At 43.0% G+C, this 15,264-nt stretch overlaps 2 protein-coding genes across 2 annotated transcripts; one reads left to right on the forward strand and one right to left on the reverse strand.

The window, feature by feature from the left end:
• Positions 1 to 5,444: 5,444 nt before the first annotated feature.
• MOCS3 (molybdenum cofactor synthesis 3) lies at positions 5,445 to 7,200 on the reverse strand. Its single transcript, XM_085241878.1, has one exon. It carries the CDS (start codon positions 7,198 to 7,200, stop codon positions 5,683 to 5,685), a length of 1,518 nt encoding a protein of 505 aa, XP_085098004.1. The 3' UTR covers positions 5,445 to 5,682.
• Positions 7,166 to 14,977, forward strand: DPM1 (dolichyl-phosphate mannosyltransferase subunit 1, catalytic). Its single transcript, XM_010722638.4, has 9 exons — positions 7,166 to 7,305; positions 7,486 to 7,585; positions 8,276 to 8,309; positions 8,661 to 8,737; positions 8,840 to 8,865; positions 9,753 to 9,848; positions 11,279 to 11,347; positions 11,624 to 11,738; positions 14,220 to 14,977. The coding sequence occupies exons 1-9, from the start codon at positions 7,169 to 7,171 to the stop codon at positions 14,322 to 14,324; spliced, it is 759 nt and encodes a 252-aa protein (XP_010720940.3). The 5' UTR covers positions 7,166 to 7,168; the 3' UTR covers positions 14,325 to 14,977.
• Positions 14,978 to 15,264: the final 287 nt, after the last annotated feature.

Below are 15,264 nucleotides of genomic sequence, written 5' to 3' on the forward strand. Positions count from 1 at the left end.
TGCCACCTTCGGGCCGCTCCGGGCAGCTCAGCTGAGTGCCGGGCATCCCGGCCGCAGGCACTCATCTTCGGACGGTCGTTAAAAATATTTGGACTGCATCTTCCTCAACACAAACTGTGACATCGTTGGGTTTTTTTGCTGTCGGAGGATCGACCCACATTTCTCAAACTTACGAAGCGTTTGTTAAAAAAATGCCATTGCTGTGTTATGCACAAAAGAGAAAAGAACTGCCAGTGAGCATCAGCCTGTGGGCAGGCACAGGATTTAATATAGCAGATAGGAGGTGATCAATGAGAAGAGCACTCACATCTTTCTGCGCTGGGAAAAGCTGCTATAGATAAAAGTTCAGGCCCGCAGGTCCCAAATGTTGTCATAGGATGTAAATTTGTAGCTCCATTTTAACACAGGGTCATGTAAGGCCACACCTGCAGGGCCCTGTGCTCCCAGTGCCAGCCCTGAGCTCACACCCATCCTTCCTTGGAAGCACTGATGTGGGTGACCCACTCAGCCACTGCTTTGGTGGGGTGACTTTTCTCCTCAGAAAGGTTCCCTGGGGTCAAACGAAATTTGTATTTAGGAAGAGAAGGAGTTCTACAGTCGTGCTTGTAAACAAACAAAACAGCACCAAGGTGCTAATCCCCCGTCCGATATCCAAATACCAATGATCTTGCCAGGTTCAGGCTCTATACTAAATGATCAGACAGGGTCTTTTTGATTCCCCGTTGTCTAGGGCTCTAAAAAAAAAAAAAAAAAAAAAAAAAAAAAAAAAAAAAAATTATTTCCAAAAGTCCACAAAAAGTCTAAAAGAAAGGACAGCACTGGAGCTTCCATGGATTCAACCGCGTTACCCTGTTCATTGTAGCAGTACGCATGGGCACACAGTGCACTGTCTGTTAGTTGTGTATAGGCAAATCTACACCTCCACATATAATTTCAGAACATTATTTGGCGGGAAATTATGTTAGTAGTGCTGCTTATGGCTCAAGAATCTTTGTTACTCTCCCTGCTTACATACCCCCAGAGCTCACCGCAGAGAGAGAAAACAGGAAAGGAAAAACAGGAAGGCACAAAGAACAGGTAGGATGCAGCTACAACAAATAAGAACGATTTGTCTGTAATGTAATTGCTTACAGTACAGCTCACCAGTGCCTATCTTACCTTCCCAGATGGAAGTACCCTGCAGGCATCAGAGCAACTCTGTATCATACGGAGCTGTAGTAACGGTAAGGTGCCCAGTGGAGAGGAATCAGCTGCTGTGAGTGACGCTAGAACAAAACCCTTTGTAATGTCAGCAAAGGTGTGAAGAAAGGCTACCGGCCTCTTTCTGTTCTTGACTCATGGTAAATAAATCTTAAAATAGCAGTGTCACTCAGACGACTCCAGAGCTGCACCTCTGATCAGAAAGCACCGGTTTCCCCAGCAGCGCGGGGCGTAGCCTCACCCACAGGAAAGCTCCATGCACAGCAAGCTTCAGTCTTCACCCAAAATACCCAGCACAGGCACAGCCCTGCTTTAGAGCAAAGCCTGCAGAACCCTGAGACTAACAGTATTAAGCACAGCCATTAGTAGTATCTGAGATTAGCAAAAGGAAGACTAAAAGGAAGCTGGCTTGGTCTCTGCAGTGCTGTGGTGTGCCAGGACATGCCACAAAACTTCTCCCTTTGGGATTTTATCTGTCTGCAATATTCAGCACTCAACAGCACCACGGTGTAATCATAAGGCAATCTCCATCAACGTCTGTAACCTGAGTCCCAGCCCGTTATTCTTAGTCATTCTCATGTGCTAACAGAACAGTGCTGTGGGCTTTTTCCTTAAAAGCATTGTGCTTCAGTGCTGTCAGTACTTACAGCCACAGTGCAGGGGAAAAGGAAATAAGGAAAGAGATGTGGTGGGAATCTACAAAATGATCGGTGTTTTAAAAGGCTAACTAAGATTAGAATGTGAAGTCTAATGTCACTGTGAAAACTAAAGAACTGATTGGGGTAACTGCATCTGAGGAATAATTACAAGAAACTCCATTTCATAATGGTGCTTTGAATGGACTGCAGTACGGTACTAAAAATATTAATAGAGAAGGAAATTAACACTAATCAGGGCAGGAGATGAGAAGAGGGCAGAACTTCGGGCAGAAAGCAAAGGAGAAAAGTTATGTTTGAAACTTTGTTTCAAAAGCGAAGTGTCAAAATTCACATATTGAGTGGATCAGCACTGCAGGAGAGCAACTCAAAGCGAACGCTGGAGTTCTGAGCATCAAAAAAGCCATTGGTGCTCTCATCTGAAGCACAGAGTAGGCTCAAAACATTCCATTTTAATCAATTAATGGTAAAAGTGCACCTATTGAGTGCTCTGACAAGTTTCAGCCCGTGTGCCTGTTACCACCCAAAGGTGCAGTAACAAAGCACGAACCAAGAGCAGTTCCACCAAATGGGTTTGAAATATGCATACCTTGGAAATTATTTCTGTAAGTTCTACCTAAGACTGTCACAAAGCACCTGGAATATGACTGTGCCGCGTGCTCTGCATCTGTGCATACATCAGTGCTCTTTTACAGAGTTACAATTTGTCCCTCCCTAGGACAACCTTGTTGTTAGGTTAGCAGTCCACCACTTAAAACAAGAGCAGGTGAATGCCCGTTTGCATGAGACCTCATTTCCCAGCCAGATCTACAAGAGGAGCCATCTCGTACTTGGAAATAAGCTTTCTTTGCAAGTTGAGCTTTGGTTTCTTAGCAACAGCACGGGCACCCTGCACGAAGAGCAGCTCACCGCACAGGAGGGATCGGGCCGGAGCAACCACAGAACACCCACTGCAGGTTTCCTCCTCCGGAGATGAAGGCTCCCACAGCAAGAGCTGCAGCCAACACACACTTCTGGGCCGCCCCAAAGCAGGGCCGCGGTTTGCCGCCACGCGGGCAGCCCAGCATCCCTTCCACTCAGACAGCAAAAGCCCTCTCCGTGTTTTCTCCTCCAGCAGGAACAGATGGTGATGGGTGCTTACCAGAAGGTTAAAGAGAAGGCAAACTTCCATACCCTCAGAGGAGTCAAGTCCACAGTTGTTCTTGTTTCTTGACACGGAGAACTGGTGCTCTGGTCTCGTAGGCCTCTTTCAGTGTTCAAACTGCGCTGCTCCTGAGGGGAGCAGTGGTCATGCCGAGGGCAGGGCTGGGAAGGCAGGGAAGAACGGAAGCCATGCGCGTCATGGCCTGCACTCCTGTACCTTAGCAGACCCTTCACGTCTTCTTTCTGGCTACAGCTGTGGCCGGACCGTAGCTGTCAGTAGATACCTACACCCGACACAGATTGGTTGTATTTCTGACTGGGAAACTTGTATTGCAGTAGACTAGCTTTATGCAATAGATAATTTTTATTAGTTTCCTTTTTTGATGACATTCACGACAGGTGCCATTCTGGATGGAAGCTGTTTTTTGCTCTTCACTATGATTTTACCACCTGCACAAAATACCAGAAGTGCAAGTATCTCACAGTACTTGCTCCATCACCTGTTACTGCACTTTCAGAGAGCTACAAGCAGCAGCATCAGTTGCTGCTTTTGTTATCTGAAATTTCTGCAGACAATGCCAGCTTGCTATTAGTAGATTCACACATTTGTACTAAATATGCTTGTAGGGTTTATTTTTTATTTGTATTACTTTTTTTTTTTTTTTTTTGTTACAGATTTTAAACACTAAAGACAGGCATCAAAAAATCTGCCCCTACAGCACTGTATGGAACACTAAGGTTCACAATCCAGTTTTATTACCACAGGATGTTTCTGAGCTCTAGGTACGGGAGTTTGCACAGTCTTGTTCTGACACACCGGGTCCGCAAGCTCAGTTTTTTTTTCCAGAGGAATCCACTTTGCTTAGTGGGGATTTGGATGTGGTACATAAAACACTCAGTGAAGTCTCTGAAATAAATGATGCTTTCAAAATGCACCTCAGAAAGATCACTGCTGTTACAGTCTTTTCTTGGAATACTGTAAAATTTGGTTACCCTGCTTCATGCCATTCTATTTCCCTGGTCTTTTTTCAAAAGAACTGTACGTTTATATTTACGCACCTCAGCTCTTGCTACGGTAGAATTGCATCTGTTATGGCCTAGGGAATGGTTTGGTTTACAAACTCACAGTGCCACCTAGCAAACATCCTTATGAGTTCATTTTTCTGGTATACTTTTCCAAAGCACAGCACAGAGCTTTCATATTAAAAAAATTAAAAAAAAAGAAAAAGAAACACGAGCTTGCAGTATGTCAAGCTTCCAGTGCACAGTTTTGTTCTGAACAGTTAGATTTTGACCCAAAATCATGCTTACAAACAGGATAACAACAAAAAAAAATTCCAGTACTTGAATTCAAAAAAATTGCTTTGGACACATTCCTTATAGATTTGTCTACCAAACAGTCCCATTAATTTTTGTTTGAAATAACACATTTCAACATTAGGTGAGTGTTGAATTTGTTGGAGTTTTGAGATAAGTTTCCTGCTAACAAAATAAGGAAGATTTTAGTTTATCAAGGCACATTAATGCTTTGCATTAAATAAATTTTAGATTTATATGAAGGCTAGACCAGATTGATTTGCTCTGCCTTAAAATAACCACCACATCTCAAGAGAAAACAAGTTTATGTATTTAAGTTCATTCCTGAATCCTGAAGCTATCCTGTAGACCTACACGTGAGAGACATTCAAACACAGCAATCAACAACAAATGCTGCAGCCACTGTCTATTATTCTAAACCTCCAACAGGAAGCTGTTTCCTGCAGTTCCTGTGCCAAAATCCAGAAAGCCACTTGAAAAGAGAGTATGATCAAAGAAGCAAAAAGAAGCCTCACAACATCAAGATTGAGAGATAAAAAGACACTCTGCTGACTGCCCTGACCCCTTCTGGTAAGACATCAGACCAACTGTACTGTAAGCTCCCTGAATAAAGCACATCATCTTTATTCACAATGACAACATGCATCAATATTTATACAGTGCTTGGCAGCAATACAAAATGAGAGTTTTATTGCTTCTCTTCGAACTTCTGGAGATATGCTATAACACTTTCTGGTGCAAAGAGAAATCACCACGTGCTTGCTGTGTTTGAGAAGAGTTCAACAAATAAATCAAGCCAGAATGAAAGGTAAGCTTCCAATAAGATCAATTTGGGCTTAATAATGATTCTCACTCTTGATTTTTCACATAACCTCCCAAGAGTCCAGCACCTCTTGAAGACAGTGAAATTTGCATAGTGCTTCAGCAAGGCCACAGAACCTACATCTGTATAATGGCTATGCATACATGATGAGGACTGTGGCAGCTCCCTGTTGAGAAGCTATTTCTTATGCATTCAGTCTATCTATGAGAACTACTTAGACATACACAGCTCTTTATAACAAGTAATGCATCAGTCATTAAAAACAATCAATTATCACATGCACAATTAAGCAATCATTCCAAGTGTTCACTTTTAAGTAAGAACAAAAAAATTTATTTCTTCCAATTTCCATGAATAGTTTCATATTTTTACATTAAAAAAAATAAATCAAGCCTTTATAAAAATGCATATAACTTAAAAATATACTATTAAAAAGAGCATAGTATTTATATCTCATTTGACTCACGATATAGATGTTGCACAAAGAAAACTAAACTCTAGAAAATTTACTGTTAATATTCATTTTTTTTAACATTTAAATTTTTAGTACTGAGGAAATGTTGGGTCAATTCTACTGGCCCAAGACATGAGACCCCCTTTAATATCTCTAGCTAATACAGGACCAAATGCTTTGTCAGGTAACTCCTGCAGAATTCTTACAGCCTTCTGGGAGTCATTTCCTAATTTGCAAACAACATACACAGGAAAAGATGTTTGGCCATCAGTTCTCTGCTTTTCTTCACAAATTCTTTTCTCTAAGTATTTCAGATATTCTTCATCTTTTTCTTCTAATTTACTCAAAGGAATGTGGACAGCATGTTCCAGGCGACAGATATCCACTTCAACCTGCGGGCGAACATCTAGCAATACATGAGGAATTTGCTCATCCAACAGTTTTTTGTATTCCTCGACAGATATCCTGTCTTTACTGGACAACAGATGTAAAGTTCTACATTTGTCTGTTGCAGAAGAGCCACAAAATGCCTCATAATCCTGAAGGCAAGTGACAGATGGATTGTCACCACAAACAGCACAGTCTGGTCTCTTTGGTCTTAACCTGATATTGCGAAACCGCCCTTCCTGGGCATCAAACATCAGCATGAACTGACTGAAGGAGGAGCCCATCCCCGAAACGATCTTCAACACTTCCAAGGCCTGAATACACCCCACGATGCCTGGCACGACACCCAGCACTCCCCCATCCGCACAGTTAGTCACCGTCTCTGGTGCAGGTGGCTTGGGGAAAAGGCAGCGGTAGCAAGGCCCTCCCTGGTAGTTGTACACGACCAGCTGCCCCTCCAGCCGGAGAGCACTGCCGGACACCAGGGGCTTCCCAGCCAGGACGCAGGCGTCGTTCACCAAGTACCTGGTGGGCACGTTGTCGGAGCAGTCGGCCACCACGTCGTACTGCCGCACCAGCTGCAAGGCGCTGCGCGGACTCAGAGCCCCGCAGTAGGGCACGTACTGCACGGTGGAGTTGAGCTGCCGCAAGGCCGCCGCGGCAGACGCGGCCTTGGGGAACCCCCGGCGGGCCTCCCCGTGCAGCACCTGCCGGTGCAAGTTGCTCGTCTCCACCACGTCATGATCCACCAGCCCCAGGCGGCCCACGCCGGCCGCGGCCAGGTACTGGGCGAGGGGACAGCCCAGGCCGCCGCAGCCCACCACGAGCACGGAAGAGCGGGCCAGCAGCAGCTGCCCCCGCACGCCCAGCTCAGGCAGCACCAGCTGCCGGCTGTATCGCAGGATATCGGCGGGACTCAGCGCGGCCTGGGCGGGCAAAGGGGGGAGCTCGGCGGGGAAGCCGGCGCCGGCGGCACCAGCATCCTGCCCGGCGGCTCCACCGCGCTCCCCCGCCAGGACGGCAGCTAACTGTTCCCGCAGGCCGCGCAGCTCCCGCTCCCGCTGCTCGATCTCAACGCTCAACCACGCCGCCTCCGCGCCGCCGGCCATGTCTAAGGAGAAGGGCGGGCAGACCCAGCTTCCGCCTCCGGCCGGCGACTTCCGTTCTCGCCGCGAGCGCCGATTGGCTATGCGGTGCCGGGAGGAGCCGCGCTGTGACATGGCGGCGCGCAGCGGCAACAAGTTCTCGGTGCTGCTGCCCACCTACAACGAGCGCGAGAACCTGCCGCTCGTCGTGTGGCTGCTGGTGCGCACCTTCCGCGAGAGGTACGGCCGGGCTCGTCGGCCGAGCTTATCGCTGCGAGCGCCTCATCGCGGCTGCGATACGCGCCGTGGCGCAGGCCGCTCTCTGGCAATCTCTTCGCGTTCTGTTTGGTGCCGTACGGAACGACGCGGGGGAGGAAATCGGGTTCTGTGCAAGTCTGCTTACGAAATGCTTGTTTTCAGCGGGACGGACTTCGAGATCATCGTCATAGACGATGGCAGCCCGGACGGGACGCAGCAGATTGCCGAGCAGCTGGAGAAGATCTACGGCTCGGATAAAATCGTGAGTGGCGCTTCTTGCCTTTCCTTCCCGGGAAGCGCCGGCAGCCCTCAGCAGCGCGCGGTGCCGGCGGGGCGCGGAGGCGCGCGGCTGTTCGCGCTCGGCGCTGCTCCGCTACCGGCGACTCGCCGCTGTCCGCGCGCGCCGGGCGGGGATTGGGCCGAACCGAATCTCGGCGCCTGCGGACGCAGGGCGATTAGGAAAACGAGAGCTGCTGAGTTTCGGAGCCCTTCCGTTCGTTCTGACGCCGGTCAGAGCACGAAGGCGGTTAGCTGGCGGAGTTGAGCGCGTCTCCTCGGTGTCCGATCGGCGGCTCGCCGTCAGCGCAGCAGTGCGGGGCAGCCGCGGCTTCTCGTGGAATTGCGCTTCTCGGTTCCGGCCCCGATCCCCTTTAGCCGCCGAATGTTTTTCTGCTCCTCCCAAGCCGAGGCGGTGCCACGGGTACGAATCTGTGCTTTCTGTCGCAGCGCGTGTTTATTTCTACATATGACATGACCTGTTTCATGCAATAGCTTGCTTTTCCTGTATTTTCTCTGATTAGTTTATTTTTATGTATCAACTGGATTTCTAAAAAGGAAAATGAGTTTTTTCAAGTATTTTTTACACCTGAAAATATAGAATTCAAAGGTGTCACAAAAATAATTAAAACCTGTACTTCAATTAATAAAGGATATATTTTTGTGTATCTTGCAGCTTCTAAGACCCAGACCAAAGAAGTTGGGCCTTGGTAAGTCCTTGTTAATTCTGGTTTGTAGGAAGTAAGTAAGTAAATAAATATGTAGTGCTTGTGCTGCTTCTGAATATGTCATTTCAGGTAGCAGCCCACCTATCAAGTCTTGTTTCTCTATGCATTGGTAGTGCAGTAGGGTGTGACAAGGCCAACACTTAAAAAATCCAGTGTTGAAATGACGGGGGAAAACCAGCTTAACATTTGACTGTTGACGTATCATTGTAGCAGTATTTAGTTACTCATTTTCTGGTGAAACTTAATGATTTTAAAAAAGAAGAGAAAGCTGTGGCTAGAAGATCGCATATGTTAAAATACAGAAGGAAATTGTTTCTGTACTGTCTTCATCAGGCACTGCCTATATCCATGGAATGAAGCATGCCACTGGGAATTTTATTGTTATTATGGATGCTGACCTATCTCACCATGTAAGTTGTATTTTACATGTAGGTTTTTAATTATTATAATCAAATTTTCCCTTATTTGTCCCCCTGAACTCCCTTCTCTTATCTGTTTTCTTTCTATTTCAGCCAAAATTTATTCCAGAGTTCATCAGGTGGGTGCTACTTCTAGTTTAAATTTGTAAATGCTTACTGTTTTGTGGTAAGATTTGAAAGCTGTCTAATTGTTGCTCTGACCATTTCTTACTACACCTCCAATACAAGTGATGTGACTTCAATAGGTTTGTTCCAAAATATCCAGAAAAAAAGTAGTTTCCTACTGGACTAAAAATCCCCAAGGTTAAACAGAGAACATGTGTGGTGCAGCACTCTTCTTCCTTGTAATGGAAGCTTAGAAAACTGCACTTATGCATACATATATATGAAAATAATCATTTAATGCCAGTGATCTGCTTGTGTGAGAGCAGGAATATTGACTGGAGGACCAAGTTCACACTTCATTGTCAAATACTTCCCTCCTTCTGTTTACCTCTTACCTTCCTCTCCCTGTAACTTCAACTCATGAGAAACAGTAAACAGACTCAGGGTAGTTAAATACCTGTGAACTTTCTTGCTAAGTAGTACCAGAGGCCAAAAGTGTTACAATAGGCATGATATGTACTAGGGATAGTTCCAGCCCTATTTTTTCTCCTTACTGTGGGGTTGTGTAATTTAAATATTTAGATCAGATCTTAAAATCTGAGGATTATCCTATCTTTGGAAATGCATAGATAGGTCTGTATTTATAAATTAGTCTTTGAAATTCTGTTACATTGTTGGTAAAAGACAATCGTAAGATACTTTGAGATAGTTAATTGTTCTGTTATAAAGAACTATTTTTTAAATGCATAGTGGTCATAACTGTTGTTTTGCTGTGTTCTCTATTTGTTTAAAAGTTTGTAAGGTGTACATTTTATACTGAGTGATCGTTTTATTTTGAAATTCCTACTAACTTCATACAAATGTTCTTCCTGTTTTTCTGATAAAAACCTATTTCTAATAGAAAGCAGAAAGAAGGCAATTTTGATATTGTATCTGGAACAAGGTATAAAGGAAATGGAGGAGTATACGGTTGGGATTTGAAAAGAAAATTAATCAGGTTAGTATTTTTTCTAGACATTTACACCTGAATTTGTCACTTAGAGATTAATAAGAGCTCCAAGTACGGCTGTCAAACAGTAATTCTATGTGAGTTGAACTGAGTCTTTAGTAGTACTGGGTACTGCAAAATGGTGTGAAATAATGGGAATGTGCACAATTTGTCCTCAATTAAAACCATCAGGAAAGAACTAAGTTCATGATAAAACAGCTGGTTGGTTCGATCTACGAATCTGCAGAGCATCAATCTGGGACACTTCTCTCCCATCATCCGAAGAATGAGCTGAGACTATGGCACCTTTTCAAGTTTACAAGACATGATTAGTTAGCATTAAGACCTGCAATAGCCCTTTCTCTTAACAGTAAATCATTCTAAATCCCTCTGTTGATACTCTGATTTGCCAGTTGAGAATTGTCTAACGTGATCAATGTCAATAAATCATTACTCACACCTTACTGGAAAACAGGTAAAATGAGCACTAGGGAAATGTTTCACCCAGAAACCAGAGGAAAACTGTGTCAAGGCCATCCAAGCAGGTGGAGGCTGGCCTCCACTTGTGTAGGGGCTCACAGGTTTTGAGGAGCTAATCAGTTTCTTCTGCATCCTTTCTCCTGCACACAATTGAAGAGAATAAGGATAAGTTAACGCCTATTTCCTCGTTACTGTAAGGAATTAGGAGCTGGAGTGCTGTTAGTGTAATCTGGAGATGGTGACATAGGGACGGTATCTGGATTTCTCCTGTAATGGAACAACTGCTTATCTTTTTGTGAATCTAAATAGAATGCATACATCCCTCTGCTGCTCTCTTTTTTTTAAGAGAGAAAATGAGAAAACAACGGACATTACCAAGTAATCCTTTTACATCATGCTCTACAACGTAAAGCATGTGCACATCTGGTAGCATGTAGCTGTGAGCTACATAAGTCAGCTGTAAGTCTTGTGACATTTTTTTATAAGCAGAGTTCTTCCTCGTTATACTATGCAAGCAGAGTGAGCTGCAATGAAACCTTGCTTTTCTAAATCTAGGTGTAGTGTTTATCCAGGAAACATCTTTATTCTCTCGCAGTGAATTTTAAGGATAAAATGTAATTATGACTGATGTCAGATTTGTTTCGTATTTTAATACAATGTGTAGTTGTACTGACAGGTGTACTGTAAGCAAGCATACAGTAAACCTAATTTCTAACAACCTAAAAATCATTTTTCCTTCAATTGTTCAATAATAATAATTTAAATTTGAAAAACTTAATGTTGTGTTTTCACTTTAAGACAAGCATTCATTAATAAAATTTAGCATGAAAACATAATAGAAATACAATTGTTTCATACTAAGCAATATGTATGTATATTTTTAAACTTACTGTCTGGAAACTCTGCTTGATCTTCCTGAATTGTCAGTGGGCTATTTTGACATTTGTTTCTTTTCACAGTCGTGGTGCCAATTTCATAACTCAGGTTTTGCTGAGGCCAGGTGCATCAGATTTAACAGGGAGTTTCAGGTATAGTATGCAAGTCATAAACTCTACTTGAAATTAAGAAACTGCTATAATAGGAACTGGAGTAAGAACAGGCCTACTTATTGAAGACTGTGACATCTGTTTGAGAAGGGTGTAAGAAATAGTAGACTACATTGCAGGAGCTGTTGTTCCAATTATTTTTGTTAATTATATTTTTTGAATAATGATGATATGAGTGAATGATTACAGTTAAGATTCATAAATGCAGGGTACTGATTTCTGAAGTTCAAGCTTTATTTCCTTTGTAATTGCTTTCAGGTTATACAGAAAAGAAGTCTTACAGAAATTAATGGAAAAATGTGTTTCTAAAGGCTATGTCTTCCAGATGGAAATGATTGTTCGGGCCAGACAGCTAGGATACACGATCGGAGAGGTATAGTAAAACTTCTGATAAGTGTACTGAGCTTTCATTTAAATGCAGTTACGGGTTACGAGGACAGGCTGAGAGAACTGGGGCTCTTCAGCCTGGAGGAGAGAAGGCTTTGAGGGGACCTTATAGTGGCCCTCCAGGACTTGAAGGGGGCTGCGGGAAAGCTGGGGGTGCCCTTTTTATAGGGGCAGGTAGTGAGAGGAGGAGGGGAAATGGCTTTTAACTGGAAGAAAGGGAGATTTAGACTGAACGTTAGGAAGAAATTCTTTACTGTGAAGATGGTGAGACACTGGAACAGGTTGCCCAATGAGGTTGTTGATGCCCTCTCCCTGGAAGCACTGAAGGCCAGGCTGGAAGGGGCTGTGAGTAACCTGGTCTGGAGGGAGGTGTCCCTGGAATTAGGTGATCTTAAAGGTCCCTTCCAGCCCAAACCTCTCTGTGATTACTGGAAGCATAGCAAATTCTGAGCACCTCCAAGAATAAACAAGATTTTCAAATTACCATGAAGTTACACAGTTTTTCCATCTTTTCCAGATGACTGCCACATATGAAATTCCACTCACTTATTCCCTTGTCTGACAGGACCTTCCCTTTTCCTGTTGCCATTTCTTTGGCTGTGTTATTTATCAGGTTCTTCAAAGAGGAGAGAAATTCCAAATACACCAGTAAACCTGCACTTAGCCTCCTCTTTCCTCCTCCTTATTGTAGAGACACTTCTTGCTTGGTTGTCTCAATATTTCATTTTCTCCAGCAACCTGATTCTCTTTCAGATTTATTGTCCTCTGTCATTCATTTCTGTGTTCTTCTCCAGCTTTCCAGCTCTTGCAACTTTCCACTTGTAAGCTTTTTTGATGTGCTGTCAGCCGTCATTAAAAAAAGAACAACAGTTATATCCTATATTCCCAGCTGTCTTATTGCTGCCTGTTATATTTCACTGAATTGCTCTTGATAGAGTCTGAATTCACTGAAATTCTCTTTGCAGCCAAATCTCAGAAACAGTTCATCACCATTTTCATGACCGTGAGCTGCTGGAGAACTCTGTTCTGGTTCTTTCTTAATCTTGTGTACTGCATTTCTGCATGGACATTGGGTATTTTTACACAATACAGCAGACTCTTTCTCTTTTCTTACTCATGGAGTGACAACACCATGCTGACTGTAGCTTGGGTTTGACTTTGAATTTCTTTGGCTTTCGCATCCAGCTGCATTCACAATTTGCTTTGTAATATTGCTGAATGAAATACTTGTCTGTCTACACATCCAGTACTGAACTGCAGGATAAGAAAAGTTATTATTATACATTCTGAAAACACTAAAATACACTTCTTTAGTTTAAAAAAAAAAAAGCGCTCTTGGCTTGCTTCTTTCTCTTCTGTGTGCTGCTGCAGAGAGCTTTTTTCTGCCTACTCTCACCACTCGCTGATTTGCATGCCTCTGCTGGTTGCAAAGCATCAAATGTAAGATGCTTGTCTCCAGGTTCAAAGCCTGACAGCCCACCTGTCTGCAGTAGGCCTCATATCTCTGAGGCAGTGCTGGGACATGGGCTCTGTTTTGTAATGGGATAGATGTGCTGCCCTCAACAATTCCTGTTACATTCCCACGGAAGCAGTCTCCCTCCTTCTGCGGCTTCTCACATGTGGGAAGAATTCTGATACCTGAAGGGTTGCTTCATTGTTCTATTTCAGCTTTAAGACTTTCTTTCTGATATCTGCAACAAACTCAACAGAGTTCACATTGCTACCACGGGCTGATAAATAAGATCATTGTATTATTTTGTTTTTTTTTACTCTTTTGTTTATCATCTCTATATTCTAACTTCCTGGGGCAGGATCATTTTCCATCATCTTCCAAGTCCATTGATAAAGTATTTCCTGGCATGTATGTTCCTAACACTTTATGGATAGTGAGTTAATCACCTAATGAAAACAAAATGAGTTTTTATGATTTTTTTTTTTTTTTTTTAATCCTGTAAATCTATAAAATGGCCAAAGGCAGACAAAGTGCATATTCTTACAGACAGGTCCTACCCCAGCTGCCATACTCAGGCATCACCTTCTAGCCAGTGGCAAAGCTGATCAGAATGCTGTTTCAGGGCAGCAGGGGATATCTGCCTAATAGAGGCACTGACTTAAAAGGTATTGAATTTACCTAACAGGGGAAGCAATGAAGATTGATTCTGAGCCTCTAGAATTGTAGTGTGCTTGTGCTGTTAGGTTTGTTCTGCCTGTGTCATCCACCCACTGGGTACTGTCCTTGGATCAGCTTTGAAGGTGGTAAACCTACTGTGTTCATGCTGCCCAGCTACAGGCCATCATTAAAGCCCTGATAAGAGGGACTGAGATGAAGGAAGCCGGTCTGGTGCTTTCACACCTCACCTGTATAAGCATGCTGTAGCTTGAAGTCCATGGTTTGGTTTGGTTTTGTATTGCAGAATTTCTCATTATATGTTTTGCACCTTAAAAATAATATTGCTTTTTTCCACAGGTTCCTATTTCGTTTGTTGACCGCGTCTATGGAGAATCTAAACTAGGAGGCAATGAAATAGTTTCCTTCCTAAAGGGACTCCTGACATTGTTTGCTACCACATAAGATTTGCTCCTAAATTCCTTTCTTTAGAAAAACACTTCCTGCCATCGCTACGGTTCTTAGCATATAACAGCAGAAGTTTGATAATTTCCCTGGAGACCAGAAGACCTGCTATAAACTAACAGTTAAACGAACTAAGAATAATTAACTAAATGGACTGTATTGCAAAATGCACCTTTCAAAATAAACGAACTGTATGTGAAACTAGTCAAAATAAAGACATATACCCTGTACTACTTTTGTATAAATAATGTCTTAATAAAGAACACAAACAGAGCTGAATGATTTTTTGCATTTAGAATTGAATCATTATTCAGCAGAAGCTTAAAGATGATTTTGAACTAAAGCCATGCAAGGTCATAAATAGAGATTTCTTATCTTTGTTCTGTGTTCTGCAGATAGTATTTTCAACATATGACACTGAGTTGGATTTCTTTCCTCAGCATGGACATCCATGGTTCTTAGAGTTGAGCAAAGGTGTTTTTCTGAAACTGACGACAACTTGTGTTGTTCAAGAAATGCAGATAAATACAATGATCTCTGAAAACTTATTTCAAAGCTGGAAGGATGGAATATTCTTTGGGTAAAAAAGAATAATTCTGGAATATTTTCATATTCTGTATGCATGTCCAGAAATAAATGATTCCTTTGGTTTTGTTTTGTTTGTTTGTTTGTTTTTTAGAAGTACACATTTTTTTAGAATCTAAAACAAGAGGATAACATCTCACCCATGTTAGGGTGATAGAAGATCCATGTCACCTCACCAAAGACATCAGAGAGATTCTTCTTGTGTCAGATAATATTTTGCAATGTAACAGCTGCACTTGTTCCAGATCCTGATGAAAGAAATACAGCAATGTAATCCTGTTTGTGTTTCACTGTTTGATCTAGTCAGAAATCAGAACTGGTGAAGCCCTTGCAATCAAACATGCATTTTGGGAAC

Source organism: Meleagris gallopavo, chromosome 22 (assembly GCF_905368555.1).
Source record: "Meleagris gallopavo chromosome 22, MGAL_WU_HG_1.1, whole genome shotgun sequence".
NCBI lineage: Eukaryota > Metazoa > Chordata > Aves > Galliformes > Phasianidae > Meleagris > Meleagris gallopavo.